At 37.9% G+C, this 21,876-nt stretch overlaps 1 protein-coding gene and 1 long non-coding RNA gene across 2 annotated transcripts in view; one reads left to right on the forward strand and one right to left on the reverse strand.

Moving 5' to 3' along the window:
• Positions 1-14,516, reverse strand: part of LOC143732878 (uncharacterized) — a 37,739-nt gene extending 23,223 nt beyond the window's left edge. Inside the window, exons 1-5 of the mRNA XM_077224334.1 lie at positions 14,505-14,516; positions 13,320-13,529; positions 13,084-13,161; positions 12,763-12,915; positions 6,612-6,754 (exon numbers count right to left, since the gene is read on the reverse strand). Of these exons, the coding sequence (XP_077080449.1) occupies positions 6,612-6,754; positions 12,763-12,915; positions 13,084-13,161; positions 13,320-13,529; positions 14,505-14,511 (591 nt within the window). The 5' untranslated portion in view covers positions 14,512-14,516. The remainder of the gene's footprint in view (positions 1-6,611; positions 6,755-12,762; positions 12,916-13,083; positions 13,162-13,319; positions 13,530-14,504) is intronic.
• Positions 14,517-17,747: 3,231 nt separating this feature from the next.
• LOC143732792 (uncharacterized) lies at positions 17,748-18,537 on the forward strand. Its single transcript, XR_013201179.1, has 3 exons — positions 17,748-17,824; positions 18,067-18,197; positions 18,479-18,537. It is a non-coding gene; the product is annotated as an uncharacterized LOC143732792 (long non-coding RNA).
• Positions 18,538-21,876: the final 3,339 nt, after the last annotated feature.

Genomic DNA, 21,876 nt, shown 5'->3' on the forward strand with positions numbered 1-21,876 from the left:
CACGGACCCTATTTGCATGTTTTGTTTCTGTGTCAACATGCAATTACAGAAAAACAAACACAGAACATGCCTTATGTGCCTGTAACTATCACAAGTTGCAAGAATGAATTTTTAATTGTTTAAATTTGTATATAGTGTGGGAGTTATTTAGAACTCCCAAAGAGGGGACTGAAGGATTACAAATGTATTAAATGTTTTATTTAAGTTTCTAATACTACCATATATAAACTGAGAAAGTTCTGTTTGTTGAAGTTAGCATTTCAGGTTAGGATGGTAAATGATATCAGCTGTGAAACAGTTTTTCAAGCAAGAGAATCTGGCAAATCCTGTTTTCTCCATTGTAAGTTAAATGAGTCTGATCACTTTGTCTGATGTTTACAACATCTCCTAACACTGGGGAACTGGTGCCATGCAGTCTGGTACCAAGTTGAGATCATTTTGACACTTTCCTCTCGGCCATCCTTCCTTTCCTGTTCCTCATCCTGTTTTTCTTAAAGAAAGCACGAAAGAAATAGAATAAATGACAGCTTAATGATTTTTTTTTATTTTTGTGCATTGTGTAATATTTATGAGGATCTATTGACAGAAATGCAATATAAGATCCATAACTATGTTTTCAGTGGTGTATAAAGACCTTGCATAATTAAATGTTATATTTTTATTATACCTTAGAATGAGCAGTTTCTGTCTACACACACCGCGGGTTCCCTTACATTGAAATGCGCCGACATGTTTCCACGGTGGCCCTAAACGGACAAACGCGTTTCGTTACTATGTTGCTCTTCGTGCAAGGAAGCAAGCTTAGTTCAGCGGATAAAACACTGACACAATGATGAACAAGTAACAATAATATTCGCTATAACAGTTTTACTGAATAATTAAGTTAACTTCTTAATTTATCCTTGTAAAGAAACCTCATTGCTGAACTGCTACTCTCTATGTCATAGCAAATGACATATTTTCCTGTCTAAAAAAATAGTTAAAATCAAGTAATGGTGCAATCCTTTAAATCTTAACTTTGAGTGCATCAGAATTAAATGGATGTAAAATTACTGTCAGGTTACATGTGATATTTTATTTAACGTGCCAGAAAAAGACAGTAACACCAACGACACAAATAAGGCCAGAGATCATTATTCTTCAACCATAATTAAGTAGATGAGACTAAATCGTTACATTTGGCATACGATCTATAGCTTTGAAAAACGTTTATCTATAAATGGGAGTCACTGGGGTCACCCATAAGAAAAGTAAAACCAGTGACAATTTTCCACTGTGACATTTTTACAAACTGGATGCTACAAGGTATCAAACATCTTGTCAATCCGGGTATACTAACTAAATTAAGTAGTTTAATTAGTTTAAGTATTCTAAGTTATTTTTTAAATATCATTTACATAATATATTTGATAGTTATGTATACATTATTGTATTTTAAATGGGGGATAAACTTGTCATTGACATTAAATTAAAGCATTTTCCCTCTGTACACGACTGTGGGGCCGAGCACTTCTGTGGTGCTTGACATTCATAATTAATTAAAATCAAATATTGTCACATTGATGGCTCAAGAAGGCGTAATTGTTCAAATAACATATTGTTTTATTTTAAAATGTAAAGAAATTCTAACCCTAAAGTTGTTTTCAAATATGATATTTATGTAAAGACTAGTGACAGAAAATGGACATTTCCATAGAATGACCCAGAAATGATTTTGCATAAATTTAACCTGGTATTATTAATTTAACAGCATCTGTTCAAAAAACTTTACCACTTTAAAGCAAAAACGGTGCTTAGATCTTATAGCCTACAAAGATTTTCAAGCAGTGTTTTGTCACCGACCATAGGTCACCGACACACAAGCACACGCAAGCTGCATTCATGTTACCGTAACTCTCTAACCGTTTGCACTTTCAAACATTTCAAATTGCCGCATTTCGGCAATATATGGCTTACTACGGTAATTTCAGGGTTTCCGTCAGAGCGAGCGGGTCTGGGGGATTTGAACAGAGAGAGAGAGAGAAAGAGAGATATGGGATTAATATCCTGCCATGATTCAAAACTGAAAATAAAGTTCTGAAAGGTTGAAACTAAGTGTTCGAAAACTCAAAATCTTACAAAAAAAAGTTTTGCAAGATCGAAACATAAGATTTGCAAGCTTGCAAAATGTAAAAAAATAAAAATATCTCTGCAAACATTATGTTGTTTTTGAGATTTCCTTCTTCAGAACTGCAACATTTTTTTGACAATGTTGCGCAAACAATTTTTCAGAGTTTCAAATTTGTCAGTGTTCTCCCACTGTATTAGTTTGTTTTCCAGGTTTGAAACCTTGTAAATGGTGATCTGAAAACCGGTGTGCGAATGTGTGAAAAAAAGGTTTTGAAACTCTGAAAACAGAGTTTTGCAGGCTTGCAAAGTGGTAAAAAAAATTAAATCTCTGAAAACATAATTTTGTTATTGAGTTTTCCTTCTTCAGAAGTGCAACACTCTTTTTTACGGTGTTGTGCAATCATTTTTTCAGAGTTTCGAATTTGTCACTGTTCTCCCAGTGTTTAGTTTGTTTTCCAGATTTGAAACCTTGTAAATGGTGATCTGAAAACTGGTGTGCGAATAGGTGAAAAAAAGTTTTGAAACTCTGAAAACTGAGGTTCGAAAGGGCGAAACTTATCACATTACATTACATTTGCACTCCTATTGCAGACTATTTTTTCAGAGCTGAGTTTACAACACCCACTTTGCGGAGATACACCCACACAGTTGCGAGCTTGCGACTCAAGTGATTTGTGGCAGCGTTGTCACGCTCTCTGCTCTAAAACTCTGAAACTCAGACTGAGCGAAAATGAAGCTTGCCAACCTCGCAACTTAAAAAAAAGCCTGGAGGGAGGGCCTTCTGCTCCTGGCAATGCTTTGCTGTCTGCTGACGTACAGTCCAATCACAAGTCGTATTTACTAGAAAGGTGGGATTGACCAACTGCTCCGCCAATGACGAAAGCGCACAGGATACGCAATAGTGATGTGTCGTTCATGAACGATTCGTTCATTTTGAAAGAATCATTAATATGACTCGGGACTACCGAGTTGTCTCAGAGAGTGATTCGTTCATTTTGTGTTGACCGCGAATGCGCGCAACATCGCAAGGTACATGAAGTCACGACTGAAATTATTAGTCAATCTTTCGCGAGTCTCGAGTCTTCGGGTTCGGGACGGGTCCGAGTCTTTCGTTCTTCCTGTCAGTCCCACTACAAACACTTAAATTACACTTTTATTTATTTTTATAATAAGAAAGTAATATGAATTATAAACATTTTAATGGCTGGCATGATTTATTCAAACATGCATTAAATATTGAAGAACATTAAGAATTATAATGAATATAATATGGTGCATATATTTAGCAAAATTCTCCTCTCTAGAGTTAATTTTTCCAGCTGACTAACGGGTTTATGGTCACATATGTTTTTTTCTGAGGTAAATGTGACATTGTTTACAAGTTGTTTAACTGACGTCTTTCCACGGTTGAAACACTGATTTAGCGATTTCATGTGACATGATAAGATTTTCGATAAGTTGTTCTCTATCTTTTAACTCACTTTTAGATGCTCATTCATGTTTATTTCGCGCTGTAACGTGTATTATTAAGGCGGAAGAAAAGATCATGTGCGCTCCGCGCTGCTGCTTCTCTTGAGCTGCGCCAGAGCGATCTCACGCCACAGCGCCAAAACGGTATTTATGTTTTTGAATTTCGTAATAAAATGGACGTAATTTGAGACTTTATTTAATATCAATACTAACAAAGCACAAAGATTATTGCAATTTATTGGATGGGATGCGTGCAACAATGATCCATTCATTCATCAAATTAAAACAGGATGACTAATCGATTCTTGAGATTTAAGAATCGATATTGGTTCGTAAAAATGAGAATCGACAGAGCCCGTCTAACGGAGAGCCTTGGCACTTCCTATTTGCCCCATTGTATCATATTGGTTGCAGTTCCATTAGAATTCCACTGGAGGTGATCGCGGGCGAGTGCAGAATGAATGGGAGTCCATGCAGCTAGACAGCTAAATGTATCCCTTTCTCCTGCTTATCGTTGAATCAACGTAGATTTTATTGTTGATTCCGCAAGTTCAATATAAATTATAGTCCAAAAGTCGAACGAATGAACGAGTAGGGGAGAGCCGGGACGATTGAAACGCGGGACGGATGAAACATTGAGATTTCCTTGAAAACCACTCACGTTATGTACGTCAAATTCTGTCAGCACGTACAGCACGCAATGCCTATCAGACCCGCAAAAACATTTCTTCTTTACGTCTTGCCGTTTTAAAGTTAGAGCCGGAAAGCTGTTTTTGAGTGTGGTTAGTGAAATCTTTCGTGCGGTACTTTTTTTTGACTGACAAGTTGTACTTATTGTTTCATGTGCCATTGTAATAATAATATGGCAGGTGTATTAGTACTGCATCACACCCTTAAGTGAATAATATCAGAGTTTTTTAGTTTACGGACAAAACAGGTTTAAATGGCTGGAGGCGCTGTCGGGACGGTTGAAACAACGACTCGTGCCAGTTAAACATGGTCATAGGAAAACACTCAATATGACTAAATCACTCAATACGACTCAAGGAATAAATGTAAGAATTAATTGTAAACGGATTTGTCTGTCTTCTTCAAAATAGCCTATTAGAAAGATTACGCAAAATGCACAAAGGCTTATCGCCGATTGTTTATTGGGCGACAGAACAAAAATGTTAAAATGAACCTTAAAATGAAAATAAATGACAAAATATGTTTGTAACAATATGTACATAAGTTACTTGTCAGGTATTGTTAATAAAAACAAGAATTAGATGAATAGTTACCGTTTAAACTGTTATGTTTCATCCGTCCCACCCCTGTGTTTCAATCGTCCCGCTCTGGAGGGACGATTGAAACAAAACCCAACTCCCGTTCAAAGTAAATTTTTACTTAAATCATTCTATGTTTCTACCGAATAACACATGATACTAAGAGAACACATATGTGAGTTGTTGATCACACACACAAAAAAAATCTATCTGTAACCTTATCTTAGAAAACGACGTTCCCCCCCCCCCCATGGGGTGAAACCCCATAGACTCCCATTCATTATGCACTCGCCTGCGAGCGCCCCCGCATGGACAGAGACGTGTTACTGCAGCCAGTCCAGAAACCGGAAGTAACCAGACAGTGCCAATTCTCTTAGACATTCTCTGGAATCGATTAATATTGACAAATCGATTTTTTTACCCAGCCCTAATGATTAATATTACACTTTTACTTAAAGCTCACTTTAAACCACCATTGAGTATTTGTATCATATTCCGGTCGCGGTTTAAAATGGTTTTAAGTCAAAAAAAGGTGTTACAACAAATGTTATATTTAGCATTTTATACGCAGCTAATGGCTATACCTTGCTTAGCAATTACTGTAAACATTATTCATATGAAAATACCCCAAATCGCACGAAAATCACACACAAACCACATCTTGAATTTATTAGCTTCTTGTTCCAGGTGAAGAGATGTGTCTTTAGCTTTATCACAGAGGTCAGAATGAGGAAGTCTACACAGAACCGCGAAGAGGCAGGATTATGGTCACGTTGAACCACGTAAGATGATTGACGGCTGTTCAGCGAACGAGATAGCGCTGAGATCAACTGACGCAAATCACGAAGATGTTCGCTTCTGATCGCATAATTCAGCGGAAAATTAATAGAAATGTTATTCTATATGACAAAATATTTTAGAAACATGTGATTATAAATCATTATTTCTCCAAATATGCGCACCATTGGACTAAGACTCCTCGCGAATGCTGTATAATAAACCGGAGATAAACAAATAAACCGGAGAACACGTGAATGACTACTTTATAATTACTGATTTCTGTTCAAAATAATGAAAGTTACAGATTAATAATTTTGCACTCTTTTCATAAATTAAGAAATTAATGTCACTGCAAACCAGTCTTATCATAAACAGTGGTCAACGAAGCTGGAGTCTTAACTCTTTCTAATGATGCTCCTTTTGTCCAATCAAATAAGTTGGGGTGTGATGTTTTAACGATTAATGAATGTTTAATGAGTAATGAACTAATCTGGGGCCGTCTGTGATCTTTGCCGCGAAAGGGGTTAAATTAGTGTTTTTAGTGACCCAGTTCTGTAGGTGGCGCTGTCACAGAAAACTAGGGTCCTGGACCTGCGGACCTAGAACTGGGGTCCTGAAACTGCAGCCTCCGGTTGTGCAGGGATACACTTCTCGACTCAATGGAAATGTATAAATGTTCCAAAAAAAAAACAACAACTATTGTCCGGGAAGGAAATTTATAATCTGCCATAGGAATTTTTTTGAACAACTGAAAAAAGCGATTCCATAGGACTACTACTGTGGCTCAAAATAGCCTATATAAATTGTAATTCTTCAGAGTTTTGAGTAAGAAATATGAATATTATCCAAACTATCTTGCTTCAAAACGACTTGCACAGCTTTTCCGCGTATCTATACAACGAATGTTATTTCTCGTGCCATTTATATGGCACCCATGGTGTCCCCCAGGGTTCGGTGCTTGGTCCTCTCCTCTTCATAATATACCTGCTCCCCCTTGGCAATGTCATTCGAAACCATGGTCTCAACTTTCACTGTTATGCCGATGATGTTCAGCTTTACATCTCCTCCAAATCCATCACTTGCGTTACCCACTCTACTATCTCCAACTGCCTCACTGATATTAAATCCTGGATGCACACCAATTTCCTTCAACTTAACTGTGAAAAAACAGATATGATCATCATCGGTCTCAAATCCATCACTAAAACTACTCACAGTTTCTCCCTCACTGTTGATAACTCCACCCTCTCTCCTTCCCTTCTCAGTCGCAACCTCGGAGTCATCTTTAACAATAACTTCTCCTTTGAACCGCATATAAAACAAATCACCTGGGGCTTCATGTATCAATCTTGCGTACGCACAAAAACTTTGCGTACGCCAGCTTTCAAGCTCACGGTCGGATGTACTAACAGTGAAATTAACGTGAGAATGTGCGTTCCTCCACGCTAATTTCTTGTCTGGCGTACGTACATTTCTCATAGTTTTTGGCGACTCTTAAAGGCAATGAAGTTAAGTTGCAAACATTACACAATTAATTGTTCTACAAGTCTATTACACTACCACCTGTGGGAAGCATTGCTATTAATTTGCAATTTATAAAATAATTTACATATATTGTCACACGAGCCTTATGGGAATATTCTATCAATTATGCAATTAAGTAAGAACATATAAAAGCATATGCATAATTTGTTCATCTGGCAGGTATAACTCGGATACAACAGCCAATCAAAGTCTAAAGGTAATAATATAAGGGTCAAGAGCCCAACTAAAGCAAACACTCATCTCCATAATGGTGACCTGAAATTCCGGTTTTCTCCTTCAGTGATTCTGCTTTAGGTGTCTTCAATAATGCTCAATCATCACTCAATTAATCACTTAAATATCTCATTAACTTTAACACTCTTGAGTGTGGACTCATATACACTCCCAGGTGTGTTAATTTAACACTGAGTTTTTGCTGTGTACAAAGAGCCGTAGTTAACTGACAAGCTGAGCCATATTGCATTAAATATCGTTGGCGATATGGCCTCGATTTGAACGCGATTTGGCTCAGCTTGTCAGTGAACTACTACGGCTCTTTGTAGGAAATGCCGCTCCATCTGAAAGCAGGTGATGGTGATTTACTACTAATCAAGGAACCGGCTTTACTGTTTGATGTGCATAACAATATCGTGCGATTAATCGTGCAGCCCTACCAGGTATATAAGGTTCTCATATGATGCAGTTGACCAGCCAAACATTAAAACGCAATTTGCAGCGATAGCCGGTTTTCCTAATGTAATCGGAGCAATCGACTGCACACACATTGCTATAAAGGCGCCATCTGAAGAAGAATTTGCATATGTGAATCGGAAACATTTCCATTCAATAAATGTGCAGATAATATTGGTTACCTTCGTGGCAGTCCTGTAGTAAATCCTAGTCTCCCACAGCGGCAGATACTACTCCAGAGAGTAAAGTGTCACCCATAATTGAGGCAACTCTCTGCTCAAAGGGTGTAAGTTCATCGACCCCTTTACCACTGCCTGTTCTGCCCACACTTTGTCGGTGCGCAGCAGTTCTCCATTTAACGTCCACCTTTATATCAGACCATTTCTTTTTAAGGTCATTTACAGTGCGACTTTCAGATCTCACCGCATTGACGGCATCAGCCAAACTCTCCCACTCATATTTTTTCCTTTTGTTATTAATTCCGGAGGACAAAAGTTCCAAATATTTTTTTTTCTCGTTTCTACCTCCAATAGCACCTCCGATTCTCTTTCTGTAAAGTTTCGGTTCTTGCCGCTTGCTTTAGCCATTTTCTTACTCCTTTCTTTTGCCAAAGTGGACTCATTACCATATTTAAATGTATTTAATTAAGGGAGGAGACTGGGTGGGGCGTTGTGCTCGTGCATGTGCGCTCATTTTTACGTTAATTGGGATGTACAAAGAGAATACGCGTGGGATCCTTCGTACGCAGAGATTCATACATCTGTTTTTTTTAGTGCGTATGCACATTTACAGCTTTGTCCGTACGCAATGTTTTAGTATGAATACAACGCAAGTCTTTGTACATGAGGCCCCTTAACTGCCTTTTTTCACTTAAAAATCATTGCCCGTCTCCGTCCTTCGCTCTCTTTCTCCGCTGCTAAAACCCTCATCCACGCCTTCATCACTTCCAGAATCGTATACTGTAATAGCATTTTGTACGGCACAACACTGAAAAGCTTAAACAAACTCCAATACATTCAGAATTCAGCTGCTCGCCTACTCACCCACACCCGCACCCGTGATCACATCACTCCAGTCCTTAGAACCTCCATTGGCTCCCGGTCCTACAACTATTTCAATTCAAAATCCTTCTCATTACACATAAAGCCCTTTATAACCAGGCCCCTTCCTATACCTCAGTGACCTGCTACACCGCCACAACCCATCTAGTTGCCTCCGCTCTTCTGATGCAAACCTCTTGACTCTACCTCCCAGGACCAAACGGACCAAACACCGAACCCGGGGTGATAGAGCCTTCTCTGTCGCTGCCCCCTCCCTCTGGAACTCTTTACCCAAAAAATTCAAAACCTTTTTAAACAACCAAAAGAACCAAAAACACATCTTTTTAAAATTGCTTTTAATGTTTAAATTAACACGGTCTGTTTTTAATGTTTCTTACTTTCTATGGTGATTCTTCTGTCTTACGATTTTCTGTAAAGTGTCTTTGAGTACTTAGAAAAGCGCTTACAAATTAAATGTACTATTATTATTATTATTATTATTATACGCCAAAAATAGTTTTTGCGTGCATATGATACGCACTTTATGGCGTGTAATACACACGCACTCCCCACCCCTAATCCTAACTAAGGGGTTTTCAAAGCGTAGCATATGCACGCAAAAAACATTTTTGGCGTATAAATGGCACGAGAAATAGAGTGCCGAAGTTATGACGTCACTTTGTAGGACAACTCGGAAGTTAGCGGCGCATGGGTCCCCTCGATTGAAAAGCTATGCATTTTCCACACAGACTTTCGGAAAATCGCAAAAAATAAGATCTGTGTTCAACAAAGAGTTGTGACCCTTACACGTTTTGTCTATCAAGATAATCTTTACAAGTTAATCCAAAATGTATACATTTTGAAGCCTATATAAAGTTTAAAAAACCACAAGCAGACACAATAAAGTTTAAAAAACCACAAGCGGGTTATAACTGGTGTGTTCTATGTCATGGATCAAAACGTGAAAATATTTAGAGGCTTTGTTAACCACAGACCTTATTTCAGGCGATTTAGCAAAAACCCATAAAAAAACCCATAGACTTTATGGCGAGGGAACCGGAAGTGCTAAAATGCTAACTCACTTCCGCATTTTGGCCTACAAAGTGACGTCATAACTTCGGCACTCTATAGACCCGTTTACAGTTGGTGAACATGGTGACGTTTTTTTGTGGGCGGAGCTTAGATGGAGGCAGAACGATCACTCTGACCGCTTCACTAACGTTAGTTTGCAAGTTTTGTTAGCTTGTTTTTTAACAATGACTGGAGAAAATCCGATTTTATCTTAATGTGCAAGGTCACTCACTGTCTAGGACCGCGATTGTTATTTGCAAAAGTTAATTTTAACGGACGGAACCAGATTGGCTGACCCGTACACGCTCACTCAATGGATGGACGATCTGACAGGATTAACGTTAACGCTAGGCTAACACCGGTTGAGTGGCCTGACTTCTACACCAATCCGATAGAGAAAAAGAGCATAAAGAGAAACTGAGGGCATATAAATCTTTAGATGCCTATAACTATGTGTTGAATGGTCATGTTCAAGACTTGTGTGGTACGATAGATCCGCAGTTCTGCCTAGCCATGCAGCGCCAAGAAGACGACAATGTGAAGAGTGACATTACGGAGCAATTTTAATGATGTGAATGTTTTCTAGAAATAATAATTCCAGATACAGCATATTCATTTTTCATTGATTCTAGCACCCAACAACACAACAAGATGACATTCAATGATAATAATAAAAATTTAAGCTCCTTATTATGTAGCCGAATATGTGCTGGTTTGTATTTGCAGCCTCCAGTGTTCACATTGTTTTGCCTCCAGCTAGCGCCGTGACATAATCATAGACAGTAAAAGAAATGGACAGAGCGACCCCGTTGATTTCAACGGAGAGAGTTGAAGCCAAACATGGGTACTCACTTCCTGATAGCCAAGCGTTCTGCGCAGGCTCAAACTGAGCTTGATGACGTAGATGTCATGTGAGCAACCTGACTGGGAGTTGTAAATCTTCTAGTAGCTGTGCCAAGACAAATCTTAATCACCCGTAGACAGTCACCCAACCGCGACCTGCAGCAACTTTTGGTAAGTATTCTGATTAATTATTTTGTCGCGTTGCTTTTATGGACTCTATCTATGCCATGGGCTGACTTTAGACAGTAAAATATTGCCTGCGAGCTTCTCCTCCTGTCTATACGGTAATGTCTCTATTGTGCGACATAAAGTCGCGTGGTTATGACGCAATTTTTAGCCTATTTTTACAAGAATGGCTTCTACGGGGCCATAACGTAAGATACAAAGTAATGGAGCCTTTTATACATTGTCGTGTTTCTTTAGAAATAAATAATGGACAAATGGAGTCTTTGGACGCCTCAGATGTAAAGTTATTCGCTGTCAAAGTGACGCCAAAATGAATGGGAGTCAATGGGATGCTAACAGCAGGTGATAGCCATCTACAATGGCTATCACCGGCTGATGGATTACCCCCTTGGACATAATTGTGATTGTGACGTCGGCGCAAAAGGGGTCTATAACATTCGTGGTATAGACCTTATGTAGCCACGCCCCTTTACAGCGCTGCGCTCGTTGTCTTTTGTCTTCCGGTCTGTATTTTCACAGCTATCTTGCGTATTTATGAATGAACGGCTCGTTTTAAAATCTTCCCTGTCTACTGACATTTGTTAAGACGTCTGCTTTAAACATTACAATCATCATGATAACTTTAGTTAACTTTACATTAAGTAAATCCACTACAAAAAGCTAATTACTCCAAGACAGCAATGCCATAGAAATATACAGAGCGACCACAAAAACGGAAGTTCAAAGACAATATTCTAAAGATGGCGGCGCCCTTGTTTCTCTGGCGCATAAGGTCTATAGATACGCACTTTCATGAGATTGTGTTGAATTATATTATCATCAGTGTGTTGAACACCTAGCGTTCTCTAGCTTTGTTTGTTCTGTCAAAATTCATAATGTTTTTATCAGTTATGCAAAATTCTGTCTGCTATCAACCCCACAAACCGGCGACTGAACTGGGCAATTGAGGCTGTAAAATTCCTGGGAAATGGTATGTTTGTTTTTCTTTATTTATCGCGCACGCGCACTTCACTCTTTAAATGTAGTTCTCTGGCTCCCTCTAGTGAACCTGATAAGCTATATACTCTTCAACTGCCAGTAATAAGATGACATTTAAAGGTTTAGTTTTATGATCAAAGCTCTGTAGTTTTAAAACACATAACGCAATACAAGGTTGACAGAGAGATGAACAAATAAACCTTTATCAAAAACCTGATGATCATATTTGAGGATTTAACATGGTTTCCTAAAAAAATATGTTTGGATAATCAATTGAACCTAAGCTGTATCAGTCCTGTAGCCTAAATATTACAAACAATATCAAAGTTATTCTTATGTTACTTGATAAAAAATCAGAGATTTGACAGCAGAAAGACAAGTGAAGCACCAGCTGAAGGAGGACGTTTATAAAGACTTTTACTTGATAAAAGAGTTTAAACGATCAGACGAGATCGTGAGAAACAGGTTCTTCAGCAAAGTTTTGATCCTGTTGATCATTTAGACATTTGCATATCAATGTAGCCATAAGATGGCTTTATAGATCAGTTCAGGAGTGGTGGTAGCTTCTTTTGCTAGCCTATTTGTTTCACAGTTTCAGCTAGTTAGAAATAAATAGCTACACATTTGCTTATGCAATGATCCATACTTTATTAAAATAACACACATACAGAATTTGATCTTACTGGCCTATATTTCATATTTAAACCGGTAATGATTATTAAATCACTTTGAATAAGAGCATTTGCCAAATCATGAATGTTAAAGATATTTAAATCCAAAAAAGGAAGCAAACAATCACTAGCCGGTTTTAGGCAGCACATTTTCCTGATAGTAACCAGCATTAGTTATGTTTCCAGCAGGTTTGTATTGACCAACAACAAAAATAGTTTTTCCATCAGTAGCCAGACCGACTCCGAGCTCGGTGGAGGATTTCCACACAACCTGGGTGAAATGCCCTGCGAATTATATATATATATATATATTAGACACAATTAGACAGAGATTACACTAAAGGCAGTAAGCCAATAAATGAAATGCCAATCTCTAAAAAAAGCTAATTATAATTTCCTTAATGTTATATATTTCAATGAAACCATTTATTCCCCAAAATACAGTAATATTACCTGTTTTGGGTTGATGTCCTGGTTTTTCAAAGTCGTAATCTTTGATCTCACTGTACCACGAATCTACAGCCTCCTTCCCTAGAATATGCAAAACATTAAATATTTTATTAGTGTGAGGTGCTCTAAGGATTTTTTGAACGTTAATATTTTATGACTACATTGTAAGATCTCAGTTTGCCGAGTCCCCCCTTCTCACTCGTTATACTGTACGTGATTATTAAAGCTGCAGATTTCACCTGTGGGTGTTTTTTTATCGGAGCTGAAGGAGTAAAACACGTTCTCCCCGTGGTCCGTGTCACTGTGTCCCAGTGCGTTATTGCTCAGCATGTGATCGGCCCACTGTTGAGCGGTGACACACAGATCCTCACTGTACACCAGCGCCGGCGCCTGATGATGCTCACGGTACCGGTTATGAGTCTCCAGAAACTCCTTCTTAAAGCTGTCGTCTGTGGAGAATCAGAGAAGGAAGAAAGATGGATGGATGGATGGATGGAAGTGTTACTGTATGTAAATAACTATTAGGAAGTGTTACTGTAGGTAAATAACTATTAGGAACTGTTACTGTAGATATTTATAGATGAATGGATAGATACAGTAACACTTCCTAAAAGTTATTTACCTACAGTATAACAGTTCCTAATAGTTATTTATTAAAAAAACTAATAGTTAGTTATTAAATAACTATTAGGAACTGTTATACTGGTAAATAACTATTAGGAACTATTATACTGTAGGAATAACGAGTGCTGTAAACTGCATAACTATTTTTGTACTTCTTAAAATCAAAAGTTATTTACTGGCATCGATCGATGGTTTCATGAAGAACTTTTAACATCCATGGGAGATTTCCAGGTTCTTTTGATTATTTAAATGTTCTTCACACAAAAACTGATCACTGAAAGTTTCTTTGTGGCAACATGACATCATGACTTTGCGTAAACATACACGCCACTTCTATACTTATTTTGAGCTATCCGCGTGTATGTCCACGCCGAAACGAACCGTCATCTTCCACGTGTATGTCTATACGCCGTTAAATGTCCGAGCGAAGCAAAATGTATATCTACATCTGGGGAGCGATATATTTTTTCCTAGGATGGTAGGGAAAGACTCATAAATGGTATTAACCCCAGTGAAGGGTAGGTTTAGGGACGGGGTTGGGGTAGATCATATATTTATATATACAGATGTAACGTTAAGTCAACGGCGTTGATAAACACGCTGAAAATGGAAATACGAAATAGGCTAGATACGCCATTTCATGAGATCAGTCTGTTTGTGGAACCAAAAATGGTTCTTCTATGACATTACAATGAAAAAAACCCTTTATTTTTAAACCAATATGTGCGCGAATCCTTCAGTATAGTCACAAATCCTGGCTATAATTAATACAGAAATACATATGAAGATCGTCCACCAACCTGCCATGGCTGCCGAAGTACACTGTTAAATGTTTCTGTTAATTTACACCCAAATTTCAACATGATTAACCTGTTATTTTTAATAACTGCGCCTTACTGTTAATTTTAGGAAATATATGTTAAATAACACCTAATTTTTGTTATTTAACACCTCATTGTTAAATAACACCTCATTTTTGTTATTTAACAGCAAAATCGAAAATTCAAGCAATGTCGGATATAAGGTTAGCCTACGATGGTCAACTTTCATGCTTATTATAAAAAAGTTATTATTTATAAGTGGCGAAGTTAGCAATTGCATTTCGTTTTTTTAGGTTGCTAAACAACGGCTGATTCAATCAGTAGCCTAGTCGACGGTGCAATCCAACAACCTAAATATAGTACATGCATTTACTGAATGAATTAGACAAATTAAACACCTGCTTTCTCTACTGCAAATATTATCAAGAATAATCTTGCATAGCCTATTCCACAGACACAGAGAGAAATAAGAAGGTTCGCGGTGTTTTCTGTGCATGCGCAAATGTGTTTGTTATCGTGGGTATAATAGCCTTTTGTTACCCTATTAATACCCTACACCCGGATTTTACGCGAGACGGCCTATATGCTACATTTATTAGTTGAGGAACTGCGCTCCCTGTGTCTGTCTGTCTGTGTGTGTGTGTTCTGAACACGGTGTAAATATCCGCTGCACGCCTGCACGCTGGCAGGCGGTACTTTATTATGTCTATTGGCGCCACTATTTGAAATGACAGGTTCATACAGTATTTTTTGAATTCTGGGAAGGAGCGTAGAAGAAGGCATTTGAACCTGCAACGAACACGAAGATCCATGTCGGAAGATCGCGGTGGCTGGTTACATCGAACAAAATCACAATAATCCGGTGAGATTAAAGAGTTTCTTGAAATTCATGCATAGTTTTAGCATCTATCAGTGATATTGATGTACTGTAACGTTATAGGCCTACTAAACGCCACGGACTTAGACCACATGAAGTAATTTAGCTAGCTGCTAATGAGCCACGGTGATTCAAGCTAGCAACATTTCAATAGTTTTCCCATTAATTTTAGAAACAATGCGCTTATTGTAATGTCCATTTATGTATACGATCTAAATCTATAACGTAAACAGTAGGACGCTAGGCCTATAGCATTCCCGTGGTCAAGTTGTGTGGCATTCTTGCCATGTGCACGTCTGGTTAAAGCAGATTAATCCTGAAAATCAAACGGTTAACATAAATCTATTTACTGATAGCTGTTTATTAGGGGTGGAACGGTTCATGTAACGTTATTCGTATTGAACAGCGAATCGGTATGGGCGTCACGGTCCGGTGCATGAATTAACACGGAGAATACACGGTATAAAAATAAATAAAACTCGCGTGCAAATTAATGTAATGCGGAACCACTGTTAGCGGGTCCTTTAGGGACACCTAATCTGTTGCCCTGCTAGGTTTGTTTACTTTCCTCCGCAGCGCAAGCCTCCGTGACCGCGCGCGCGCCTTCCCAAATGGACGAGGCATTTATACTTCGCACTCGCCGGTGTACTATTCTTTGAAACGACAGTGTGCGACTTGGTGTAATTGTCCTCTAAACCATCAGGAATCAGCGGTGAGAAGTAAGGTACACTCGTGAATGTTTATTTTAGTACTTTAGTAACTTACTCTACTAACACTTTAGGATACCCAAACCACACTACTAAAGAATCGTGTAAAGCAGTAAACCAGATTATTCCTTGTGACATTAGAAAAAAAATGGATATGAGAACGTAACCTACAACTAAATTAACGTTATCTTACATATTTTCTAAACATTTTTGTTTAGTTTTGTGAACCTTTTTATAAAACATGGGCATTTATTTTTATTTAAAGGGCTTATGTCTGCTATTGTTGGCCCATATTGTTAATGTAAGCAACTAATTTAGACGCAAGAACTGGATGTAAAAAATAATAAAATAAAAATAATTGCCTTCTGCATTTTTGTTTTGCTTTTCCCTCCATTGTACCGAACTCCTACCGAACCGTGATGTCTGAACCGAGGTATGAACCGAACCATGACTTCTGTGTACCGTTCCAACCCAACTGTTTATGATACTAGATAACGTTAGTTGGTCTAAGACTGTATTTAGCTGCTCGTCTTTGATGGATTAAAGCTGTTTGGGCTACCAGACATGCTGGTGTGACTATTTATTTTATGTGCAGGTTTTAGGCTATCAATGAGGTAAATCCAGCAAAAACAGCTATAGGCCTACTGATCGGGCTAGTACAGTATAGCTATGTGAAGTGAACAGCTATTCTCTTTTAATTGCATTTGTATAGTGCACCCTATTTTTTTTTGTGTGTGTGTGTGCTGTTTTGATTATCATTGAGTTGTAAATCAATGTTTACATTTGTTTTCTTGTTTTTTTTTATTACAGATGCAGGGGGTACCATCCCTGATCACAATGCTGTTCAAGATGATATCCCAGGATTTACTCCTCTGACCATCTATCTCTCGCTCACTTTGCCTCTATCTCTATCTATTCCTCTATCTTTACCTATCTCTTTCACTATCTCTCTCTTTCTTTTTACATACCCTGTATCTATCTCTGTTTTATCACTCTGCCTATCAATCTATCCCTATATCTTCCTCTATTTATACCTCTATCTCTCCCCCATTCCCTCTATCTCCCTCCATCTCTCTCTGTCTCTCCCTCTATATCTGTATCTATCTCACTTTATCTATCTATCCATCATTATCTCTCTCTGTATCTTTCTCTATCTCTCTATCTATATCCCCCCTCTCTCTTTATATGTCTCTTCCTGTCTCTCCATCTTTCTTTCTTTCTATCTATCTATCTATCTATATATATATATATATATATATATATATATATATATATATATCTAACTCAGTGGTAGTCTTATGACATTAATATTGTGTTTAATTTGTTCTATGTCCTAGGGATATGCCACTGCAGCTGACCTTGAGAGTTCACTCTCTATACCTGCAACTCCTCATCTGATACTTCTTGGTAAGTTGGTTTTAGATAATACAGTTGGCTTTAGTGTTGTATGTAGTGAATTCAATGGTATCAAACTAAACTGTAATGAAAATTAAAACTAAAACAGAAATTTGACAGTTAAAACATTTCTGGGTTCAGGAGAAACGGGAAGCCGTTTCCAGCGCTGGATGCTCAGCCTTGAGGGCCAAATCATTTGCGAAGGGAAGGGATCACATCCACCTTTGTGACAGGACTGGAATCCTTTTTTCACCCTGTTTTTACATCTTTGACTTACAGTATCAAGAGGAGGCAGCCTGCACGCTTCAATTCATCCAGAGGTAAGATATTGTCTGTTAACACCTGCATTTTTTTCTGGCCTAGCTGTGGCTCAAGCATGGTTTCAACAGGTCTGGTTGAAGGGATTTAGCAATTAACTTTGATTTAGAAAGTTTTAGTGCAACTAACAATATTCACAGAGGGAAGAAGATAGTGCATGTTGAGGATAGTTCATGTACATTTGTTGACTTTGTTGTTGCTGTTAGTCTGTGACTAGATTTTTAACCAGTGTATAATTTTTCAGATGCTTTGTGGGTATAAACCCAGAAAAAGCGACACAGGCTGCAAAGAGGAAAAAAAGAAGAACTGTCAATTCACACGTCCCAGCCTCTTGCGCAAGCTCATGTACTTTCAGTGGGATTTCATTTGAAAATGGTGAGTAAGATGTATACGTTACACATACCGATATGTTCAAACAGCAATGACTCAGGAAATTCATTCTAATGTTCATTCTTAACTCTTCAATTCTTTGCCATTCTTTTTTGTTCTTTCAATGAATTGTATTCATCACCCTTTCTATTATTTTATGTTATTCTGTCTGTTTTGTGCTATGTTTCTAAAATTAGCTTTTTTTTGGTCAAGCCATGTGATATAATTTTGGATTAAAAATGTGAAATTATGGAACTCATCTCTCTCTCTCTTTCTCTCATATACAGACCCAAGACTTTGCAAAGGATCCTCGTGTGCTTTGGAAAATGGTTAGTGGTCTAAGCAGTGCAGTGTTTTTATTGTTTATGCTCTTTATTGATGAAGAGTTCCATTAAGTGTTAAGTATTGGTATGAATGTATTCATATGTTGAATTTTAGTGGTTTAGGTAACTAAGTGTTGATGTTCAGTATTTTGTTATAATGAACAATGTATTTGGGTTTAAGAATGTTTTTGAATATTTCTTTGATTGGTCTGATCCATGTGTGCCTACATTTGTAAGTATTTACATTTCAGTGTGTGTATTACAATAAAAAAAAGTTAATTTCAACACGGAACTATTCGTTTTTTTTCACTTAAGTGTTGTCTGATGGATTATGCCTATTCTTGTATTAACTCAAGCTAGAATATGTCTATAACAATCAGTGGTACACGTTATGCTAAAAATAATTATTAATATTTAATGGAAACAAAATAAACAGTGATTTAACAGGAAAATAATGGTAACACTGCTGCCAGTTGTTTCCTGTTTTTTCTGCGATTCACAGTAAATTCCTGTTGAAAAACATTACGGGGAGTGCACTGTAAAAAAACATTAACATGAATTAACTGTTAAAATAACAGGAAAATAATGGTAACCCTGCTGCCAGTAATTTCCAGTTATTTAACAGGGAAATAATTAACAGTGTAGGCTATACAGTAAGCTGTAAAAAAAACAGAGATAATTGTTGTTAATATTCATTTTTAAAGATGAATTTATGATAATGAAATATTGAGTAATTTACCATGTAAACACAACAGATGTGTGTGTCAGTATATGTGTCTCATACCTTCTGTTCTCCTGGAGGTGATTTGTCCACTCGCTCTGCCTTCAGCACAGGTTGATGCGTGTACAGGTCCTTCTCAAAAAATTAGCATATTGTGATAAAGTTAATTATTTTCCATAATGTAATGATAAAAATTAAACTTTCATATATTTTAGATTCATTGCACACCAACTGAAATATGGCAGGTCTTTTATTGTTTTAATACTGATGATTTTGGCATACAGCTCATGAAAACCCAAAATTCCTGTCTCAAAAAATTAGCATATCATGAAAAGGGTCTCTAAACGAGCTATTAACCTAATCATCTGAATCAACTAATTAACTCTAAACACCTGCAAAAGATTCTTGAGGCTTTTAAAAACTCCCAGCCTGTTTCATTACTCAAAACCGCAATCATGGGTAAGACTGCCGGCCTGACTGCTGTCCAGAAGGCCATCATTGACACCCTCAAGCAAGAGGGTAAGACACAGAAAGAAATTTCTGAACAAATAGGCTGTTCCCAGAGTGCTGTATCAAGGCACCTCAGTGGGAAGTCTGTGGGAAGGAAAAAGTGTGGCAAAAAACGCTGCACAACGAGAAGAGCTGACCGGACCCTGAGGAAGATTGTGGAGAAGGACCGATTCCAGACCTTGGGGGACCTGCGGAAGCAGTGGACTGAGTCTGGAGTAGAAACATCCAGAGCCACCGTGCACAGGCGTGTGCAGGAAATGGGCTACAGGTGCCGCATTCCCCAGGTCAAGCCACTTTTGAACCAGAAACAGCGGCAGAAGCGCCTGACCTGGGCTACAGATAAGCAGCACTGGACTGTTGCTCAGTTTTGCATGTCATTCGGAAATCAAGGTGCCAGAGTCTGGAGGAAGACTGGGGAGAAGGAAATGCCAAAATGCCTGAAGTCCAGTGTCAAGTACCCACAGTCAGTGTTGGTCTGGGGTGCCATGTCAGCTGCTGGTGTTAGTGCACTGTGTTTTATCAAGAGCAGGGCCAATGCAGCTAGCTAACAGGAGATTTTGGAGCACTTCATGCTTCCATCTGCTGAAAAGCTTTATGGAGATGAAGATTTCATTTTTCAGCACGACCTGGCACCTGCTCACAGTGCCAAAACCACTGGTAAATGGTTTACTGACCATGGTATTACTGTGCTCAATTGGCCTGCCAACTCTCCTGACCTGAACCCCATAGAGAATCTGTGGGATATTGTGAAGAGAAAGTTGAGAGACGCAAGACCCAACACTCTGGATGAGCTTAAGGCCGCTATCGAAGCATCCTGGGCCTCCATAACACCTCAGCAGTGCCACAGGCTGATTGCCTCCATGCCACGCCGCATTGAAGCAGTCATTTCTGCAAAAGGATTCCCGACCAAGTATTGACTATTGTGTGCATAACTGAACATAATTATTTGAAGGTTGACTTTTTTTTTTGTATTAAAAACACTTATTTTATTGGTCGGATGAAATATGCTAATTTTTTGAGACAGGAATTTTGGGTTTTCATGAGCTGTATGCCAAAATCATCAGTATTAAAACAATAAAAGACCTGAAATATTTCAGTTGGTGTGCAATGAATCTAAAATATATGAAAGTTTAATTTTTATCATTACATTATGGAAAATAATGAACTTTAACACAATATGCTAATTTTTTGAGAAGGACCTGTATATATACTTCATCTCCTCCTCCTTCTCCTCCACCAAACACTTTCATCCCTTAAAAGATAGATTACAGTATAACCTGTCTATCAAAACATCTCTTTATCTTTTAACCTGAGAGTAAAACTGGCCCTGCTAGTTTATAGGGACCGAAAGAGCAGTGTCCATTGGTTTGATTCCCTGGAACTCACTTTGCATGTGTGTGTGTGTGTGTGTGTGTGTGTGTGTGTGTGAGAGAGAGAGAGAGAGCAGAGAGAGAGAGAGAGAGAGAGCAGAGAGAGAGAGAGAGAGAGAGAGAGAGAGAGCAGAGAGAGAGAGAGAGCAGAGAGAGAGAGAGAGAGAGACAGAGAGAGAGAGAGAGAGAGAGAGAGAGAGAGAGGTGTTAATTCTAAATAAAAAAATGTTAATTCTGCAGAAATGTGAAAGAATGAAGAAAGGAAGCATTGGAAAAATATCAGATTAAAAACAATAAGAGATAACCGATGTTGTGCTGTAAAAAGGGAGGATGCGGTGCACAAGTTTCATTCCAAAATCTAAAGAACGTTTTTAGCAAAATAATTTAAAAAGAATCAATATTTTTTTGTGAAAGTTTTTTTCATCAGTTTCTAAGCTATTTTTATTTAGTTCCTTTTAAAGCTGTGCATTTATGTGTATGCATTTTGCAGTTTTTATCGAAAGTTACTTAGTGTTTTCATGGGATACATTTATTAGTTCTTCCATTCCTGGGAATCAAACGCACGCCTTTCTCTTCAGACATGAATATACAGTATTTTATGAGTTTTCCTCCCAATATTTCTAATTTTCAATATTTGGTGATTAGGACAGTAAATGTTTCAATTCTTTTACAGTAAAAAAAAATTAAATTAGCATTCAAATAAAGGCCATAAATTATGTATATTTGTTTTGGTTTACATGGTATTGATGGTGTGCTCGATT

Source organism: Siphateles boraxobius, unplaced genomic scaffold (assembly GCF_051911475.1).
Source record: "Siphateles boraxobius isolate OS27281-9 unplaced genomic scaffold, OSU_SipBor_1 123, whole genome shotgun sequence".
Classification (NCBI taxonomy): domain Eukaryota; kingdom Metazoa; phylum Chordata; class Actinopteri; order Cypriniformes; family Leuciscidae; genus Siphateles; species Siphateles boraxobius.